Raw genomic sequence first — 21,660 nt, 5'->3', positions numbered from 1 at the left:
GCACTCAGGACAGGAATGAAGCTTCTCCCCCGTGTGGGACCTCTGATGTATAGAAAGGGTTAATTTAGAGCTAAAACATTTCCCGCACTCAGGGCAGGAACATTTCTCCTCCTCCTGAATTCCAACACCATCCCTCACAGTACGAGGTTGCTCAGAGTCAGAGGGATTCCATGGTCTATCCACACTGTGAAGTCCACCATCCATAGTGCAGCTCATTGTCTTTTCTCCTCCACAATCTCCTGTGATGTCCTCATCTTCCATTTTACAACCTGGAGATAAAGTGAGACGATCCTTTGAGGGTTTCTCCATGGCGTGTCCTGGAAAAATATAAAAACATCATCAATAGATATGAGAGGGTTAGTTCACTTCCATCAAGATTCCATCTGGATCAGGTAGATATGAGTGAGCAGATGTTCTCTGTGGATGTCCCAACCAGCTGGGACTCTCCCCCCTCTTCAGTCAAAGGGCCTTTGGTCCTCCTCCCAGATCACTTCTACATTTACACAGCCTTGTCAGAAGAGCAGGAACCAATGGGGACTGGGAGGTCCATGCTCTTTATACAACCACAAGCCTAGACACTGGGTCATGTGATCTCTGATAAACAAGAGGGTCAAAGTAGACTTGTAGACCCTTTACCATAGAACAAGTGACCATAGGCCTAGGCTTCTGGTGATATGCAGCACTGGGGGTGGGACCTTGCTTTTCATCCCAGTAAGGCTGTTAATAGAGGTTTATGTTAGTATTTAGCTATAGTTCAGCTCAAAAAAGCCTCTCTCTGGGGGGTTCCCATTACTGGATCCATCTGTAGGAAACACACACACTGACTGAATACATTGTTTCTATGTGTTTATCAGATGATGGGGGATCTAGGTGGACCCTCCGTACTGCTCTCTCCTTTACAATAAAGTCTCCTCTTACCCGGTGATGTGAGGGGCGGCTGATTGTCCATCATGACGTCCTTGTAGAGATCCTTGTGTCCTTCTAAATACTCCCACTCCTCCATGGAGAAATAGACAGTGACATCCTGACACCTTATAGGAACCTGACACACACAATGATACAGTCACCATCCAGACACATCCCTTGTCTGTTACTGGATAATGTCCGAGAATTCCCAGAATCCTCCTCACCTCTCCTGTCAGCAGCTCCATCATCTTCTTGGTGACTTCTAGAATCTTCTTGTCGCTGTTTTTCTTAGGTGTCAGAAGGTGAGGTAGAGGCATCATGATGGTCATATGGTCACCAGATTTTATAGAAGAAAAACTCTGTTTTCAAGCAAAACAGTAATATCATATAATATCCCAAAATTATGTTCTACCTTTGGGTTAGGTCTGTGTTTTATTAATAGAGATAAGAGTGATGTCATGTGACCTCCCAGAATCCTCCTCACCTCTCCGGTCAGGTGTGTGTTTTATTAATAGAGATAAGAGTGATGTCATGTGACCTCCCAGAATCCTCCTCACCTCTCCGGTCAGGTCTGTGTTTTATTAATAGAGATAAGAGTGATGTCATGTGACCTCCCAGAATCCTCCTCACCTCTCCGGTCAGGTCTGTGTTTTATTAATAGAGATAAGAGTGATGTCATGTGACCTCCCAGAATCCTCCTCACCTCTCCGGTCAGCAGGTAGATGATCTCCAGGGTGAAGTTTAATATCCTCTCAGTCATGTGACTCCGGTCCTCCTCCATCCTCAGTGATGTGGTCAGGTGATCTATGTGGGTTTCTCTGTAGATGGATAGTGGAGAATTATCTGGACTGTATTGGTTGTACTATATTAGGATGGGGATATAAGGGGTTAGTAGGCTGGCTACCGCAAGTGGGAATTGGCAATGTAGATTTGGTTACTTAGTGTTTGTATGTTCTCCACACATTCCACACCACCTGTATACAAAGAGACGCAAACCACCATTGCTTCCTCAGCACCTTGGATGCAGCTCCTGCCAGTTCCTTGGTGGAGATTCATATTGTTTCAAATACAGGTGGTAGCCAAGTTGATGCAACAAGGGTATGGTCAGCAGTGGAGATGCCATGACCACCAGATGCCTGTTCTCTGCTGGCCACTGTGAAGTGCTCTTGTTGTTGGACACCCTTTTCCCTTCCAACATGCTCCTGTTCTCCCTCTTTCACCTCATCCCTAGAGCTGTCTGGATCTTCCCTCCATGGCACCCAAGTCTAGTCTGTCATCTCATTGTCCACCACCTCTTCCTTACCAGAGCCCAGCTCACAGAAAGCACCGGCTGCTGGAATGTTATGCCTGATACTGATGCTGCATAGCTGTCACTGTGGACAGGCAATAACAAGCCCCTTGTATGTGCAGCTGCTAGGAAGGGAATGCCTCGACCACTTATTGACTCCTCTCCGAACCCACCTAAATTCATCCCTACTTGGCAGATGTTCCTTGTTTCGAGGGTAAAGGAGTGTTCTAGACTGCAGATGGAGCCACCCCTCACTGATGCTTGAGGAAGGTGCTGATAGAAAGGATCTGACCAATAAAAGGGTCTACAGAGTGGCCAAGGGGATGTTAAACATGTTTATGATTATGTAGGTACAGTTTTATAAATATGTTACTATCCTGAGTATACATGTCATGATCTAGTAACCCTTATTTTATCATTCAACAAAACAAATTACCTTCTGAACAAGACCCCTCATGACCTCCCGAAATGCTCCTTTCTATGAAGTAGTAATGGGCCTTACTTCCCCACTGCCCTTCATAACACGGGGGTGTTTAATGCTAGAATGATGGTAGTGGTCTTCTACATTTAGTGGAATCATCTTTATTAACTTAATCACTACAGAGGTTATGAATTATGTGTAGATTTTAGCTCAGCCGGGAGATGTTGATTTAACATTCCGCTGCTTGCTAAAACATTTACGATACGCCATAAAGCCCGTCTCTGTGAGTAGAAACCCTCAGATATTGCTTTAATGCCTGCTACGCTGCTTATGACAAGTCTTAATGGGTTTTATAAACCAGGGCTGGATAAACAGGCTGTGACGGAATATATGATGGACCTCATCAGAAGATCTCTGGTTATCAGTGGTCTGTTAAGAAATGGTTAATGGACATTCTTTATGAGAATAGTGGTTCTTTTGAACTTTCCCAGACCCTAAGAGGTACAAGGGATGTGTCATTTTCTGTCTGACCTTTCTGCCAAGAATTAGAATTTTACTTGTGTCACAAACTGGCCTTTTTTAACATAAAAAGGGTGTGACAGTATTTCTGACTCAGTTTTGGGTGTGCTTAGGCCTCATTACTGTCATATAATCCATCTCCACATTATTGGGTGGTCTCAGACCTCCTCTTATAACGAGAGCTGGGTTTTATCCATCTCCCTCCCATTATTGAGTGATCTCAGACCTCCTCTTATAGTGAGGGGTGGGGGTTATCCATCCCCTCCCCCCCCATTATTGGCTGATCTCAAACTCTCTCTTATAGTGAAGGCTGGGTTTTATCCATTTCCTCCCCCATTAATGATTGACCTCAGACCCCCTCTTATAGAGAAGACTGGGTTTTATCCTTTTCCTCCCCCCATTAATGGCTGACCTCAAACCCTCTCTTATGAAGCATACACACAAGCGGACTTCTTGTCGGACTGAACTCCAAAGGACTTTTCGACAGAGTTCCGACAAAACGGACTTGCCTACACACGATCCCACCAAAGTCCGATTGTTTCGAACGTGATGACGTACGACCGGACTAGAAAAGGAAGTTCAATAGCCAGTAGCCAATAGCTACCCTTGTGTCATTTTCAGGCCATCGGACTCGCATACAGACAAATTTTTTTTAGATAGGAATCGAGTCCGTCGGAAAGATTTGAAACATTTTCTACTTCTAAGGTCCGTCAGATTTTTAGACAGAAAAGGTCCGATGAAGCCCATACACAATCGGAATGTCTGACGGATTCGTTCCGTCGGACCTTTTCTGCCGGAAAGTCTGGTCATGTGTACGTGTATTGGGTGACCTCAGACCTTCTCTTATAGTGAAGTCTGGGTTTTATCCATTTCCTCCCCCCATTAATGGTTGACCTCAGACCCCCTCTTATAGTGAAGGCTGGGTTTTATCTATTTCCTCCCCCATTATTGGTTGACCTCAGACCCTCTCTTATAGTGAAGGCTTGGTTTTATCCATTTCCTCCCCCGTTATTTGTTGACCTCAGACCCTCTCTTATAGTGAAGGCTGATTTTTATCCATTTCCTCCCCCCATTAATGGTTGACCTCAGACCCTCTCTTATAGTGAAGGCTGGGTTTTATCCATTTCCTCCCCCATTATTGGTTGACCTCAGACCCTCTCTTATAGTGAAGGCTGGGTTTTATCCATTTCCTCCCCCATTATTGGTTGACCTCAGACCCTCTCTTATAGTGAAGGCTGGGTTTTATCCATTTCCTCCCCCATTATTGGTTGACCTCAGACCCTCTCTTATAGTGAAGGCTGGGTTTTATCCATTTCCTCCCCCCCATTAATGGTTGACCTCAGACCCTCTCTTATAGTGAAGGCTGGGTTTTATCCATTTCCTCTCCCATTATTGGTTGACCTCAGACCCTCTCTTATAGTGAAGACTGGGTTTTATCCATTTCCTCCCCCATTATTGGTTGACCTCAGACCCTCTCTTATAGTGAAGGCTGGGTTTTATCCATTTCCTCCCCCCCATTAATGGTTGACCTCAGACCCTCTCTTATAGTGAAGGGTTGTTTTATCCACATCCTCCTCCATCATTGGCCGCTGACCATGTCAAGGTTGCGAAAGGCATGGGTGAGCACCAAAACTATTCAACCAAAATTAGAATCCTGGAAATTGGGATCAAAATTTTAGTACAACCCGAATCGGAATCTCATTCGTTACAGGAGACTGCTAAGGTGAGAAGGTAACACATCTCCAAAATGAAGAGAATGTTCCTGTCCCATAAGTGGGGGAAATGTTTTTCCCCTGAAGGGGTTAATCTAGGTTTCCACACTATATATGTGTGTATCATCATCTGCTGGAGATAAAAGACATCACAGTGACTATGGAGGAAGAGGACAGACATGACGGGGGGTTACTGGGTGTAAATAGAAAAGAAGATCTTATTACCTCCTCTACTGCCAGGTCCAGCAATGTCTCTTCTCTACTTCCTCCCGACTCGCCTTTCACCCGGAATTTACTATTTATACCTGACATCACTTCCTCCTGCCTTCCATAGAGACTTCCTGTCTGGGTAGTTGTGAGATCACATCTTGTGGAGCTCAGAGGAACTGCAGCCCCGTGAAACATTTCGTAGTGTGAAAATGGCCTCGTCATTGTTGCCATGTGTCCCAGATGTTGCAGGACAGTCCCGGGATTTAGTCTACTGTCCCATGGTGTCCTCATCCAGCAGGTTCCAGAAATCTATGCAGAGTGTCAGTGAGGTGAGAAGACTCTCTGGGTTCCATCACCAGGCACTGCAATTATACCAATCTGTTGGGTTGAGCAATCTCCTTTCTGACAGTGAAAGTAGGACTTCGACATGAGCAAAGGCAGTGGAGCAGAAGCTTGTGATCAGGTGGGTATCACCAATGCTGGGTTGGCATTAGACTTTGTTCTCACTGACACCAACAACTTATTTTATCTCACTGACACCAATTATGGGACTTTCTTCCATCTGGGCAAAGAGTGAGACCTTAGCAGTTGCTGTGTTGTGGCTACATCATGGACCTTTCCTTCGGCTGCACATTGGTGGTGGGTCAGAAGAAAGGCAGAGGCCCTCTGTTGGAATTGCCTAGGCTATCCAGCCATCCAGCTGGGTGAGCTACCCCACTCCACTGTCATGATCACACCAAAGTTCTCACGCTGTCGAGCCCAAGTCCAACTACACCACCCAGCTGTCAAGCTCAGACCCAGCTAGCTCACCCAATTAGTGGTGAGTCAGAAAAAAGGCCAGATGGATGCCAACTGTCACTTAGTTAGTGGCCCACAGTTGGAACCTCTCAGCCTAGGCTGTCCAGCCATCCAACTAGCTTAGCTACTAGTGTTAGGCGAATGGTTTGGCCCAAGCATGAGTTCAGGCCAAACATTGGCTGTTCCCCCCGTTTGGGAAACACCCGAATTTGCAGGGTGTTCGCCCTGCCAAATGAACTGCAATTCACAGTGCATTCTGTGCCCTGATTGGGCAAAGCTGGCGTCACTAGGTGGCCCCGCCCTTACCTATATAATAACTGTCAGATGGTGAAGGAGGCATTTGGCAGTTGGCCATCAATTAAGGCCAGGCTTTTTTTTTTTTCTGGGTCGGCGGTGTGGCGGGTAGCGTGATTGAAGATGGATTTACATCGGGGGACACTTTTTTATTTTTTAATAAATGATTTGTTAAAAACTGTCCCTGTGTTATTACTTTTTGACACTTTTTTGGTGAATTGATAGGGGTACTATGTACACCTTTGTTTTTCAGCATTGCAAATGTGGTGTGTATCATGTTTATCATATGGAACATTCAATAAATGGAGTTCTACTACGTTGGTGTGCAGCCAATTTCTTTAATTCAGTCCTTCACGGCAGGCGACCCGGGGCTTGCACCTGTACGAAGCGTCTTAGTCAACTGATTTCATCTGGAGCGGCGGTCTTTCTTTTGTTGTTTCCTCCAATAAGGATTTTAGTAACTTTGACAAGCACCAAATTGTAGTGGCTAGACGACTGGGTCAGAGCAACTCCAAAATTGCACCTCTTTCCCCCTCTCTGTCCCCCCTCCCATGGGTCCCTCTCCATCCTCCTCCCAAGGTATCCCTGCCCATCCTCCTCCCACGGGTCCCTCCCCCCATGGCGTCCCTCCCTATCCTCCTCCCACGGTGCCCCTCCCCGTCAAATTGTCGTGGTGTCCTTCCCCTTCCAAATCCCATGGCGCCCCTCCCCCTCTCACTGCGCCGTTCCCCGTCCTCATCCCACGGCGCCCCCCTCTGTCCTCATTCCACAGCGTCCCTCCCTGTCCTCCCACAGCGTCCCTCTCCGTCCTCCCTCCCTATCAACCCACGGCACCCCTCCCCGTCCTCTTACCATGGCGCCCCTCAACCGTCCTCCCCCCACGGTGCCCCTCCCTATCCTCCTCCCACGGCGCCCCTCCCCATCCTCCTCCCACAGCGCCCCTCACTGTCCAATTCCCATGGCGTCCCTCCCCTTCCAACTCCCACAGCGCCGTTCCTCATCCTCCTCCCACGGCGTCCCTCTCTGTCCTCATTCCACAGCGTCCCTCCCCATCCTCCCACCCTATCAACCCACGGGGTCCCTGCCCATCCTCCCATGGTGTCCCTTCACATCCCCCACCTACGGCTTCCCTCCCCTTCCTCCTCCCACGGCGTCCCTCTCCATCCTCATTCCATGTTGTCCCTCTCCAACTCCACGGTGTCCCTCCTCTTCCAACTCCCACGGCGCCCCTCCCCGTCCTCTTACCACGGTGCCCCTTCCCATCCTCCTCCCACGGCGCCCCTCCCCATCCTCCTCCCACAGCGCCCCTCACCGTCCAATTCCCATGGCGTCCCTCCCCATCCTCCTCCCACAGCGCCCCTCACCGTCCAATTCCCATGGCGTCCCTCCCCTTCCAACCTCCACAGCGCCGTTCCCCATCCTCCTCCCACGGCGTCCCTCTCTGTCTTCATTCCACAGCGTCCCTCCCCGTCCTCCCACAGCGTCCCTCCCCATCCTCCCACCCTATCAACCCATGGGGTCCCTGCCCGTCCTCCCATGGTGTCCCTTCCCATCCCCCACCTACGGCTTCCCTCCCCATACTCATTCCATGTTGTCCCTCTCCAACTCCCACGGCGTCCCTCCTCTTCCAACTCCCACGGCGCCCCTCCCCGTCCTCTTACCACGGCGCCCCTTCCCATCCTCCTCCCATGGCGCCCCTCCCCATCCTCCTCCCACAGCGCCCCTCACCGTCCAATTCCCATGGCATCCCTCCCCTTCCAACTCCGACAGCGCCGTTCCCCATCCTCCTCCCGTGGCGCCCCTCTCTGTCCTCATTTCACAGCGTCCCTCCCCATCCTCCCACGGCCTCCCTCCCCGTCCTCCCACCCTATAAACCCACAGGGTCCCTGCCCGTCCTCCTATGGTGTCCCTTCCCGTCCCCTACCTACGGCATCCCTCCCCTTCCTCCTTCCACCGCGTTCCTCTCTGTCCTCATCCCATGGCGTCCCTCCTCGTCCTCCCACTGCGTCCTTCCCCCCTAATCAACCCACGGGGTCCCTCACTGTCCTCTTCCCACGGCATCCCTCTCCTTCCTCATCCCCCCCAGTCCTCATCCCACACGCCCCTCTCCATCCTCCTCCCATGGCATACATCTCCATCCTCTTCCCACAGCGTCCCTCCCGTCCCTCCTCCCATGGTGTCCCTCCCCGTCCTCATCCTAGGGGTCCCCTAAAAAGTAACTACGATAGGAGGCTCAGGACAGTAGGGACTTGCTTACATTTGCAGTTTGGGGGTGACATTTTATCACCTCCTCACCACCTGCTTTAGCCCCTTGAATCCCACACTAGCATGCTGCAACTGCATGCATTGCACACAGTTGCAGGGCATTTGCACAGAGGCCCCATTCACTTGAATGGGTCACGCTTGGCAGGCGCTACACCTGTTAAGTGTGACAGGGTGTATAATTCCTGCTGCGGCTGCGACCACCAATGAGAGTAATTACTTCCTGCTTCTTCCATCAGGAGGGTTGCATAGGTAAATGGCCCTGTCTGCTAACAGGCAGAGTTTGGTGCGAAACAAACTGAGTTTTCTTTCTTTTTTTTAATGTAGTATTTATTGGTATTTTCTTTTTTACATACAGAAAAATGGAAACATCAGGTGAAATCGCAAAAAAAAAAAACGGAGTTCAGAGTTAGGGGATGTTAAGTTATACAATATGCATTATAATAAACGTCATGTCTCCTTATCCCAAAATGAAATATCACTTCCAAGGAGGGGGTTGTCGGACATATCACTTCCAAGGAGGGGTTGTCGGACATATGACTTCCAAGGAGGGGTTGTCGGACATATGACTTCCAAGGAGGGGTTGTCGGACATATGACTTCCAAGGAGGGGTTGTCGGACATATGACCTTCCAAGAAAGGTTGTCAGATATATGACTTCCAAGAAGGGGTTGTTGGACATATGACTTCCAAGTAGGGGTTGTCAGACACATGACTTCTGAAGAAGGATCGTCAGACATACTGTATCACATCAGAAGGGGGGGGGGGGGGTTGTCAGACATATGAACTTCCAAGGAGGGGTTGTCAGACATGACTTCCAAGGAGGGGTTGTCAGATATATGACTTCCAAGTAGGGGTTGTCAGACATATGACCTTCCAAGGAGGGGTTGTCAGATATATGACCTTCCAAGGAGGGGTTGTCAGATATATGACCTTCCAAGGAGGGGTTGTCAGACATATGACCTTCCAAGGAGGGGTTGTCAGACATATGACCTTCCAAGGAGGGGTTGTCAGACATATGACCTTCCAAGGAGGGGTTGTCAGACATATGACTTCCAAGGAGGGGTTGTCAGACATATGACCTTCCAAGGAGGGGTTGTCAGACATATGACCTTCCAAGGAGGGGTTGTCAGATATATGACCTTCCAAGGAGGGGTTGTCAGACATATGAACTTCCAAGGAGGGGTTGTCAGACATATGAACTTCCAAGGAGGGGTTGTCAGAAATATGACTTCCAAGGAGGGGTTTGTCAGACATATGACTTCCAAGGAGGGGTTGTCGGACACATGACTTCTGAAGAAGGATCGCCAGACATATCACATCCGAAGGGGGGAGGGGGGGGGGTTGTCAGACATATGAACTTCCAAGGGGGGGTTGTCAGACATATGGCTTCCAAGGAGGGGTTGTCAGACATATGGCTTCCAAGGAGGGGTTGTCAGACATATGACTTCCAAGGAGGGTTTGTCGGACACATGACTTCCAAAGAAGGGTTGTCAGACATATCACATCCGAAGGGGGGTTATCAGACAGGGGGACCTTTAAGCAGATAAGTCTACCACCTATAGGTTTTTAAATTCCACTAGCACTAAATATGTTGCGATGGGGACTTCCTAGAAAGAGCAGATGTCACCAAGGGTTCCCCTGTCCCTACATGGTCTCCTCACTGTGCGGTATCAAGAAAAAATGTAATCCCAAATGCCGAAAAACACTGAACTGCTGAGCGGAGAGAACCAATACAAACAAAAAAAAAAAACAAATCTAAAATGAAGGGAAAGGAGAAGGAAAAAGGGAGAATAAAGATCAGGGAAAAAAAAAACATGGAAGGAGAAGGACCACACGAAAGGAGGAATATCAAAAATAGAGAGGAAAGAGAAGAGAGTATCTCAAAACTGGCCTCTAAATCAAGGAAGAAGACCATGCCAAGGTATTATGAAGCTCCCACGGCATCCAGCACTTCTTCCCAGTGTGAGATGCTCAAATTATGGCAAAAAATGATTCAAATAGAAGACAGCACCGGGGACACCAATAAAAGTTGAGAGGTATGTGGGTTGGGTATGTGGGTTCTCTGATGATTGATAAGGTAAGACTTCTTTGTATAACGTTTCCCGCACTCTGTACAGGAATACGGCTTCTGCCCCGTGTGGGATCTCTGATGTTTAGCAAGCTCTGATTTCCGTGCCCAACATTTCCCGCACTCACTGCAGATGAACAGCTTTTCCCCCGTGTGCCACGTCTGATGATCAACAAGACTGGATTTTCGCGAAAAACATTTCCCGCACTCAGAACAGGAATACGGCTTCTCCCCCGTGTGCAATCTCTGATGTATAGCAAGATTCGTTGACCGCGTAAAGCGCTTTGAGCACTCAGGGCAGGAATACGGCTTCTCACCAGTGTGAGTTCTTTGATGACTAACAAGCATGTGTTTCTGTGTAAAACATTTCCCACACTCAGAACAGCAATACGGCTTCTTTACCATGTGAGAGCTTTGATGTTTAATGAATTCTCCCAAATGAGAAAACCATTTCCCGCACTCAGTACAGGAATGAAGTTTCTCCCCCGTGTGGGACCTCTGGTGTAGAGAAAGACTTAATGCAGAGCTAAAACTTTCCTCACATTCAGGACAAAAAAATGTCTCCTCCCCCTGAATTCCGACACCATCCCTCACAGTACGAGGTTGCTCAGAGTCAGGGGGATTCCATGGTCTATCCACACTGTGAAGTCCACCATCCATAGTGGAGCTCATTGTCTTTTCTCCTCCACAATCTCCTGTGATGTCCTCATCTTTTATTTTACAACCTGGAGATAAAGTGAGACGATCTTTTGAGGGTTTCTCCATGGCGTGTCCTGGAAAAATATAAAAACATCATCAATAGATATGAGAGGGTTAGTTCACTTCCATCAAGATTCCATCTGGATCAGGTAGATATGAGTGAGCAGATGTTCTCTGTGGAGGTCCCAACCAGCTGGGACTCTTCCCCCTCTTCAGTCAAAGGGCCTTTGGTCCTCCTCCCAGATCACTTCTACATTTACACAGCCTTGTCAGAAGAGCAGGAACTTCTTACATCTCATCCCAACAAGACTGGTAATAGAGTTTTATGGTAACATTTAGCTATAAGTCTGATGGAAGAAGAGGGACCAACCTAAGAAAGGCTCAGTCTGTGTTATCATATCTGTGATACTATAACTAGGAGTGACACACAACCTAATACTGCCAGCTGAACCCCAGGACGGGTATCAGTACAGGGAGGTGACCATTATCAACCTATTATTGGCTGATATCACTCAGCTCCCTCCCTACTCTGGACCAATCAGTGTGCAGTAACAGATCAGAGATTAGAGAAGAATATATGATGTCTCACCTGTGCTGATCTCTGTAGGAGTGTCCTCCTCTATGAATGTCCTCGTCATTCCAGCCTCCTCCGTATATTGCTGATCATCCCTCACATACGTCTCTTTTGCTTCACCCTCAACTTTCATGATAATCAGATCTTCACCCTAAACCAACAGAATGGCAGAAAATAACATCTGTAACATAGAAGTATTTATGATGTGAGATCACATAGAAAATATCATCTTGTAGAGTCCACACATCGTCTCCACATGTCAGAGTGTTCAATCACTTTATGTTCCCGACCCTCAACTCCACCTACCTGATGATGGTGAGGGATGGTGTGATCTTCCTTTGTGAAATCCCGGGAATACAGATGATAAGGACGTCTCTCAGGTGGGTTTCTAGGTGGCTCCATCACCTTGCAGAGGTCCTCACATGCTTCAGAAAACTCCTTCATCACACCATACTCATCATCCTGCTCTTGAAACTCTTCCTTCACAATAATATTATAATGCCCGAGGTTTTCGCTCTAAATAATAAAACATACATTGTAACACATTTCTGTATAAATCATAACAACCAGTGATGGTTCCTCACCTACCCGATGATGGTGAGGGATGATGTGACCTTCCTGTGTGGAATCCCGGGAATACAGAGGACGGGGACATCTCTCTGGTGGGTTTCTACCACTAGGTGGCTCCATCATGAGATCTTTATAGCGATCCTTGTGTCCTCCAGAAAGCTCCTTCATAACTCCATACTCCTCATCCTGCTCTTTAAACTCTTCTTTAACAATAATATTATAATCCCCGAGGTTTCCACTCTAAATATATAATAAAAACAGCCATTGTAACAAACATGCTTGTATATAGATCATAACTATCAGTGATTGTTCCTCATCTACCTGATGATGGTGAGGGATGATGTGACCTTCCTGTGTGGAATCCCGGGAATACAGAGGACGGGGACATCTCTCTGGTGGGTTCCCATTACTGGATCCATCTGTAGGAAACACACACACTGACTGAATACATTGTTTCTATGTGTTTATCAGATGATGGGGGATCTAGGTGGACCCTCCGTACTGCTGTCTCCTTTACAATAAAGTCTCCTCTTACCCGGTGATGTGAGGGGCGGCTGATTGTCCATCATGACGTCCTTGTAGAGATCCTTGTGTCCTTCTAAAGACTCGCACTCCTCCATGGAGAAATAGACAGTGACATCCTGACACCTTATAGGAACCTGACACACACAATGATACAGTCACCATCCAGACACATCCCTTGTCTGTTACTGGATAATGTCCCAGAATTCCCAGAATCCTCCTCACCTCTCCTGTCAGCAGCTCCATCATCTTCTTGGTGACTTCTAGAATCTTCTCCATGTTGTGTCTCTTAGGTTTTAGGGAGTCACATGGAGGCACTGTGATGGTCATATGATCACCTGACTTCACAAGAGGAAATCTCTGTATAGGAGAACCAATAGGAATATCATGTTAGAATCCCAGAATCCTCCTCACCTCTCCGGTCAGGTCTGTGTTTTATTAATAGAGATAAGAGTGATGTCATGTGACCTCCCAGAATCCTCCTCACCTCTCCGGTCAGGTCTGTGTTTTATTAATAGAGATAAGAGTGATGTCATGTGACCTCCCAGAATCCTCCTCACCTCTCCGGTCAGGTCTGTGTTTTATTAATAGAGATAAGAGTGATGTCATGTGACCTCCCAGAATCCTCCTCACCTCTCCGGTCAGCAGGTAGATGATCTCCAGGGTGAGGTTTAGTATCTTCTCAGTCATGAGACTCCGTACCTCCTCCATCCTCAGTGATGTGGTCATGTGCTCTATGTGGGTTTCTCTGTAGATGGATAGTAAAGAATTATCTGGACTGTATTGGTTGAACTATAATAGGATGGGGATATAGGGGTTAGTGGGAATTGGCAATGTAGATTGGGTTACTTAGTGTTTGTGTGTGCTCCACTTATCTCCCTCCCCATTCCACACCACCTGCATGCAGGGAGACAGGACAACTCAAGCCACCATTGCTTCCCCGGCACCTTGGATGCAGCTCCTGCCAGCTCTTCGGTGGAGCCTCATGTTGTTTCAGATACAGGTAGCGCCCAAGTTGATGCAACAAGGGAATGGTCAGCAGTGGAGACACCATGGTCAATAAAAAGTCTGTTCTCTGCTGTCCACTGTGAAGTGCTCTTGTTGTTGGACACCCTTCTCCATTCCAACATGCTCCTGTTCTCCCTCTTTGACCTCATCCTCACAGCTGTTCTGATCTTCTCTCTGCGGAACCCAAGTCTAGTCTGACAACTCATTGTCCACCACCTCTTCCTCACCAGAGCCCAGCTCACAGAAAGCACCGGCTGCTGGAACGTTATGCCTAAAAATGCTGCGACATGGAACTGCCACTGTGGACAGGCAAACATAAGCCCCTTGTATGTGCAGCTGCTAGGAGGGGAACGCCTTGACCACTTATGACCCACCTGAGCTCATCCCTACTTGGGAGATGTTCTTTGTTTCGATGGTAAAGAAGTGTTCTAGACTGCTGATGGAGCCGCTCCTTACTGGTGCTTGAGGAAGGTGTTGACAGAAATGACCTGCCCAATAGGAAGGTCTACGGAGTGGCCAAGGGGACGTCAAACATGTTTATGATCATGGAGATACAGTTTTATAAATGTATGAATATCCTGAGTACACTAATACCTTGGATTACGAGCATAATTCGTTCCAGAAGAATGCTTGTAATCCAAAGCACTCATATATCAAAGCGAGTTTCCCCATATGAAGTAATGGAAACTCAGATAATCCGTTTCACAGCCACTGCTTGTCTATGCAGTACCGCTTGTGGCCAGAGGTGCGGGGGGGGGGGGGGCGCCGGAGACGCTCGGGAATGGAGTGTCTCCGAGTGGCTCCAAGCATCACCGGCGCCCCCCCCGCACCTCTGGCCAAATGCGGTACTGCACACCGCAGAGGCTTGAATTCTCTTTGTCCTGTGGGACAACGCTCGCAAAGCGAGTCAGGATTTTTTTTTTTCTTTAAAAACGCTCGTAAACCGCGTTACTCGCAATCCGAGGTTCCACTGTACACGACAACCCCTATTTTATCATTCAACAAAAAATTACCTTCTGAACAAGACCCCTCATGACCTCCCGAAATGCTCCTTCCTATGAAGTAGTAATGGGCCTCGCTTCCCCTCTGCCCTTCCTAACATTGGGGGCGTTTAGTACTCTACTAAAATGATGGCAGTGGTCTTCTACATTTTTTTTTTTAATTGGGAAATCCAACTTTATTGAACATAGATTCACCGATTTACAGTTAGTATTTGATATATCTTGATACAAGTATTCAGTCATAATTATTACAGATGCATGTGATTACATTCAGTTGTTTGCTATGAAGAACAGTTAAAGAGAAGACTTTAGCACTTGAAATGTATTCTTACAAGGTTGAACTCGTGTGAGTATCTCATGTTTGTCCGGTTCTATATATCCTGTATCGGATATGGCTCTACTATCCACACGGGCAATACTCGGTTTTGGATATGTTATGTACAGGTCTCTCCATCCTCCACCCATCTGTCCCAGATCTTCGAGTATTTTTGAGTACAGCCTCTGTGTATGTAAATCATTTTTTTGTAGGGAAGGGTACTATTAACATCTCTTTTCCAGCTTGCTAAACTAGGAGGTGTGGTTTGCATCCATGAGCGAGCTATAACTTTTCTGGAAATGAATAAAGTTTCATATATGAAAGTAGTGTGAAACTTGTCTAAGTCTGTATCAGGTAGTAGCCCCAAGATACATAATTTTGGGTCTAAGACAACCGGGGAGCCCATGTTATCATGCAAAAATTTTATCAGCTGTCTCCAGTATTCTTGTATCGTGGGGCACTCCCATATCAGGTGATAGAAGGTGCCTGGTCCATGAGTACATAAAGGGCAGGTGGATCTATATGAGGGTTTGAATTTTGCCAGCCTCTGTGGTGTCAGGTATGCTTGGTGAACTATATATAGCTGGGTGAGCCTGTCTGATAATTTGGGTGAGGACGTTTTTACATTCTCTAACACTTCATCCCAGTCTGTATCATCTATGGCTCCCACATTTCTTTCCCATGTTGACTTGGCTTTCTGGATTACAGATAGAATCTCAGGTATGCGAATAGTGTGGTATAGTCCTGAGATTAGTTTTTGGGATTCTTCACCCAAGATTATTTCCAAAACCTGAGGGTGAGCAATGGAGCCTGTTAAGTGTCTGGTTTGTGAGCGTAGGGCATGGCGAAGCTGCAAGTACCTGAACAATAGGTGATGTGGGATTGAGTATTCATCTTTTAAAGATTGGAAGGATTTGGGTCGCATATCAGTCATTACCTGATGTAGGTATAGTATCCCGTATCTGGCCCACACCTGTGGGTCTGGAATATTTTTGAGTTCTGGCATGTTATTATTAAGCCAAAGGGGAGAATAGGAATATATGTGCCCCATTTTTAGCCGTTTCAGAGTTATTTCCCATATTTTTTGATGGTGTGAGAGCATTCCTCCATTGAATCTGGGGGTTTTTTTGTGTATCTGTCCCCCTCTGAATATGGCTTGCAAAGGGGTCGACAGTGGACTTCTTGGGTCCTCGCATACTAACATTTTGTAGCGCTGCATTTCAGACTTATTGAAATAGTACAAATGAGATAGTTGAGCCGCAATGTAATATTCCTGTAAGTCCGGCAGTGCGGTTCCCCCCATAGATGTGGGATTTTTAAGGATATGCCAGGCCAGTTTATGCCGCCCATGTCCCCAAACAAAAGAATTAAGGATAGCCTCCATTTTCTTGAAGATCTTAAGAGGGATATATAAGGGAGCATGCCATACTATATATAAGATTTTAGGGAGTAAAATCATCTTGATGATGTTTATCCGTCCCATTACCCCCAGGGGCAATCTGGACCAGGCCTGTGTCTTGGTTTTGATCAGGGAGAACAAAGGCTCCACATTATTAATTATGTAGTCCTCTAAGTCTCGTGTAACCATTACCCCTAGGTATTTAATCATATTAACTCTAGTTAAGGGGAGTTCCTGGGATGTATACGGAGGTGGAAAGTGATCTATGGGGAGTATCTGGGATTTATCCCAATTTATGCGCAGACCAGAATAGCTTCCCATCTTTTCAATGATGCTTAACGCGGTTTGAAGCGATGTACCCTGGTCTGCTAGATATAGGATGGTGTCGTCTGCGTATAAGCCTATTTTTTCGGTATAATTGTCTATACGTAACCCATCAATACCTGGTTCCGTTCGAATAGCAATCGCCAGCGGCTCGGCTGCCAGTGCATACAGGAGAGGGGAGAGGGGACACCCCTGCCGTGTACCCCTTTCCAGGGGGAACTGGTCTGAAAGCCACCCATTTACGAGTACTCTTGCTTTCGGTGTTTGATATAAAATTTGTACCCATTTAAGGAAGCGAGGGCCAAAACCAAATTCCTTTAAGCATTCCCATAAAAATGACCATTCTACTGAGTCAAAGGCCTTGGCTGTATCCAAGGCCACCACCACCCTAGATCCGTGATTGTTATGTTGGGCTTGTAGGTTCATGAATAACCGTCTGATATTCATGGCCGTATTTTTGCCCGGCATGAAACCAGTTTGGTCAGGGTGAATCAGGGATAAAATTACTTTGTTGAGGCGTGAGGCTAGTATCTTGGCTAATAATTTGATGTCTACCTGGAGCAGGGAAATGGGTCTATATGACTCGGGAAAACGAGTGTCTTTCCCTGCCTTAGGTAGGACTATTATTTGAGCTTCTTGCATAGAAGGGGGGAGTATTCCCGATTTGAAAATATTGTGGTATAGTTGTTTGAGCTTAGGAATGAGTATCTCTGAGAAGGTGTCATAGAATTCTAAAGGTAAACCATCTGACCCGGGTGCCTTAGATTTGGATAGATGGGAAATTGCTTCCGTTATGTCTTCCTGTGTTATAGGAGCTTCAAGCATCTCGACTTGTTCCATGTTGAGTCTGGGGAAGTGTATCGTGTGCAAATAGGCCTGTATGTCCTGCTGAGAGTAAATATTCTGGGATTTGTATAGTTCACCATAGAACGATTGAAACCTGGCCGCTACTTGGGGGGGATCCGTGATATTGTCTCCTTGTGGTGTACTCAAGGACACTATTACTGGGGGTTTGTCATTTAGATGTGCCAAATATGCTAGGAGCTTACCAGCCTGTTCGCCATGCTCAAACACCCGCTGTTTGCAGAAAAAAATTTGTTGTCTAGCTTTTTCTATATGCATGTGATTAACTACTCTAGTTTGTAGTTTAACTCTTTGGAGATTTACAGAATTAGGGTCTGATGTGTATTCTCTTTCAAGTTCAGTCAGTTTGTCAGTTGCCAGTTGTAAAATAAGTTTGGAGGATGTTTTAAATCTATTTATCCTGAGGGACAGTAATTTACGTGCGTGTGCTTTAAATGAGTCCCATTCCGCAGCTAAAGCGTCTCTGTTACATTTATCATTGAGTATGTGTTGTAATTCTAACGCAAGGCCCTCTATGTTTGGTAGTACTGTGAGCCAGAAGGGGTTAAGTCGCCATGGGGAAGTGGGGGCGGATTTTAGTAGAGATACCGTTATCCAGCACGGTGCGTGATCAGATAAAGCTCTAGGTGCGATTCCAGAGCCTGTAACCTTTGGTAGCAGAGTATTGGTTACTAGCACATAATCTATCCGTGACATTGTGTGATGACCCACTGAATGACAAGTGTATGCCCTTGTGGATGGATTATGCCACCTCCAGACATCCGTAATGGCGAATTCTGTCAGCAGCCGGCTTAATCTAGTGTGTTGTGATGAACCTCTGGGGGAGCTCTCTTGTGATGGCCTGTCTAATGCTGGATTCATGACCATGTTGAAGTCTCCCATCCATACGGCTGGGGTCGACGGGTTCTTGGCCAAAAATGCCAATCCCTTCATGACCACCTCCGACGCGAATGGGGGAGGCACATAGGTTGCCAGAATTAGGAGCGGGTTCCCTCCTATAAGTGTATTAAGAAACAAAAATCTTCCCTGCTGGTCTGATTCCAAAGACACCAACTCAAATTGCACTTTTTTGGCGACAATAATTGAGACTCCTCTAGACTGGTTGGTATGTATGCTATGATAGCTCCATCCCACCCATGGTTTTTTTAAAGCTGCCTGTAGATGCCCAGTAATGTGTGTTTCTACCAGGGCAGTGATATCAGCTTTTTGTGATTTCAGGTATTGCAGGACCGCTGTCCGCTTGATCCTATCTCGCAGGCCCCTTACGTTCCAGGTAACAAATTTAATAGAGGTCATTTTATCAGAAAATAGGTACCGTTAGATCAGACCAGCCAGGCAAGAACACATTCACATATAAATCTTCAATCACCCAGCTCTTCCTGTGTATATCACATTTATCTGCATTTCTGTTCATGGTATATGTGCTGATATGACCATAGAATACAGCCATGTTACATTTCCCAAAACTAAAATAACAAAATTGAACCCTTCCTTTCCCTCCCGGCTGCACGCCTCCCCAACTTGGCGTGAGCATGTTTCCCCGAACCTGCAAAACAAACATTAACATCCAGCTATTTAAACCAGCTGGAGGCACAAATCTTAGCGTAGCCACTAATCGTGGTCTGCTTTTTATAACCATTTCCTGGGGGGCGAAAATCAAAAAGCGTTTCCCACTGACAGTCACGAAGCAAGGTGACAAGAGGAGGATCGAAGTTATTACCATACTCCTCCCACGGCACCTCCATGTGGATCCGAGCTATGTCTGTGTCAGAATTTTCTCTTGTTCCTAGTCTGCAAGGAAAGGTGTGAGGCTTGTGTTCAGGCCATACTTAGTTCCTTGTATATATTCCGCCAGGTTGTAGTTCAAGTTAAGGGACAGAGGGGAAGAGGAGTATTGCAGATATAAAGTGCTGTCCATAGTGAGTATGTATAGCTTAGTGATGTTGGTGATGAAATACTTCTCAGTGGTAATCGATATATGAAGGATGGGATTAGGGGAGGGGGAAGCATTTCACTATGCCTTGTATGTCATTACCAGGTTATACATAACAATGGTTCTCCTTCTCACCTTCCATCATCTAGCAAAAGAAAGTCCGACCATCTGTCGAATCTTCACTGTTGAAGCGGTTGTTATGCTGGACGGCCTCTTCGGTCTAGCCATGCTGCTGCAGCTTCAGGGTCCTCAAAGAACTGTGCGCGTCCATCTTCCTCCACCCGCAGCCTGGCGGGAAAGAGCATAGCATACTTAAGATGCAATGTGCGCAGACGTCGCTTTACATCTTGAAATTGCGCTCTTTTCTTCTGTATTGCGTTAGAAAAATCTGGAAATACCGCAACATGAGTATTTCCTAGCTGTATATTTCCCTTTTCCCTCGATAAACGGAGAACTTTATCTCTGTCCCGAAAGTTCAAGAATTTTGCAATAAATGTACGAGGTGGCGCTCCAGGCGGGGGGGGTCTTGCTGGGATGCGGTGAGCCCTCTCCACCGCAAACATCATAGAAAAGGCTTCTCTACCATATTGCGTAGTAAGGATAGATTCTAAGAATGTGACCGGGTCTGTGCCTTCCTCCTTTTCCGGTATGCCTATGAACCGAAGGTTGCATCTCCTGATACGATTTTCGAGGTCGTCTTGGTGAGATTGCAACTGTTGAATTTGCCTCAGCATGTCTTGTTGAGCATGTTGCAGAGGGTACAGAGTATCCTCCATTGTGCCGACCCGGGTTTCCACCTCCGTTACTCTATCTCTCACTCTAGATAGATCTTGCCTGAGCAGGGATATATCTATCTTTACTTCATCTATTTTGGCTGTCAAAGTTCCCTGGAGAGCCGCTATGGCATCAAGTACTTTAACTGTGCCGTCAGCATGGGGATCTGGGTCTGTACCTGAGCCGGCGCCATCTTCGGTCTGCATCTCCTTTTCCTGGCGGCGATATTGTGACAGCTTATCGGCCGCTCCGGTCGTCTTTTTCGGCGGTGACATTTCCCCACACCTGCCTGGATCACTGGGGGACAGATCGGAACTTTGTATGCCGCGGATATTAGCACAGGATCTGTGTTAGGAGTGCCGGGAGAAGGAGCTCTCTCTACTCACGTCCTACTCCATGAGCTGCCAGGCCACGCCCCCCGTGGTCTTCTACATTTAGTGGAATCACCTTTATTAACTTAACCACTTGCCGACCGGCTCCTGTACATATATACGTCTGCAGTTTAAAGATGGATATCTCGGTAACGACAGCAGCTGCAGCCACAACCGAGGTAGCCATCTTTTTGAGCCGGCGGTCCTGTGTACGATAACGGTGGTCTCTGCGGCGGATTCGCCGCGAGATCACCGTTATCGGCGGCGGGAGAGGGGCCACCCCCCTCCCGCCGCTCTCCTGCGCCCTCCGCCGGAGGGGATCGGGACCTGTCCGTGGCCGGGTATGGAGACGAGTGAGGGGAAGATGGACCCCCCATCTGTCTCCATACTATAGCAGGGCGGATGCAACGTCAAAACGTCACTTCCGCCCATACGTCTTAAAGGCACATTTTTCTGTTGTCATTTTTTTTAAATGACAAAAATTTATATATTTTTGCATTTAAGTCCACATATGAGATCTGAGGACTTTTTGACCCCCAGATCTCATATTTAAGAGGACCTGTCGTGCTTTTTTTCTATTACAAGGGATGTTTACATTCCTTGTAATAGGAATAAACGTGACACCATTTAAAAAAAAAAAAAAAAAAACTGTGAAAAAATAAATAAAATCAAGTAAAATAAATAAGAAAAAAAAATATATAAAGCGCCCCGCCCCGACGAGCTCGCGCGTAGAAGCAAACGCATACCTGAGTAGCGCCCGCATATGAAAACGGTGGTCAAACCACACATGTGAGGTATCGCCGCGATCGGTAGAGCGTGAGCAAT

General features: G+C 47.0%; 2 protein-coding genes across 2 annotated transcripts in view; both read right to left on the bottom strand.

The window, feature by feature from the left end:
* LOC141106803 (uncharacterized) overlaps positions 1-21,660 on the bottom strand; it is a 164,869-nt gene that overhangs the window by 58,493 nt on the left and 84,716 nt on the right. The window contains exons 15-24 of the mRNA XM_073597730.1: positions 19,916-20,761; positions 15,796-16,030; positions 13,479-13,637; positions 13,071-13,205; positions 12,859-12,982; positions 12,645-12,742; positions 12,342-12,563; positions 12,060-12,269; positions 11,769-11,904; positions 10,539-11,253 (exon numbers count right to left, since the gene is read on the bottom strand). Coding sequence (XP_073453831.1) covers positions 10,539-11,253; positions 11,769-11,904; positions 12,060-12,269; positions 12,342-12,563; positions 12,645-12,742; positions 12,859-12,982; positions 13,071-13,205; positions 13,479-13,637; positions 15,796-16,030; positions 19,916-20,761 — 2,880 coding nt within the window. The remainder of the gene's footprint in view (positions 1-10,538; positions 11,254-11,768; positions 11,905-12,059; positions 12,270-12,341; positions 12,564-12,644; positions 12,743-12,858; positions 12,983-13,070; positions 13,206-13,478; positions 13,638-15,795; positions 16,031-19,915; positions 20,762-21,660) is intronic.
* On the bottom strand, positions 905-5,240 carry LOC141104948 (oocyte zinc finger protein XlCOF8.4-like). Its single transcript, XM_073594756.1, has 3 exons — positions 5,072-5,240; positions 1,610-1,724; positions 905-1,265 (listed from the first exon to the last, which is right to left on the bottom strand). Exons 2-3 carry the CDS (start codon positions 1,685-1,687, stop codon positions 915-917), a joined length of 429 nt encoding a protein of 142 aa, XP_073450857.1. The 5' UTR covers positions 1,688-1,724; positions 5,072-5,240; the 3' UTR covers positions 905-914.

Source organism: Aquarana catesbeiana, linkage group LG08 (assembly GCF_042186555.1).
Source record: "Aquarana catesbeiana isolate 2022-GZ linkage group LG08, ASM4218655v1, whole genome shotgun sequence".
Lineage (NCBI taxonomy): Eukaryota > Metazoa > Chordata > Amphibia > Anura > Ranidae > Aquarana > Aquarana catesbeiana.
This window is presented reverse-complemented; position numbering and strand designations above follow the sequence as displayed.

Bases quoted from the DNA above. Each gene is read 5' to 3' on its own strand.
- LOC141104948 (XM_073594756.1), bottom strand. From the start codon at position 1,687: ATGGAGGAGGACCGGAGTCACATGACTGAGAGGATATTAAACTTCACC. The intron at 1,266-1,609 runs GTGAGGAGGATT...GCTTGAAAACAG, and splicing joins TCTACCTGCTGACCGGAGAG to AGTTTTTCTTCTATAAAATC.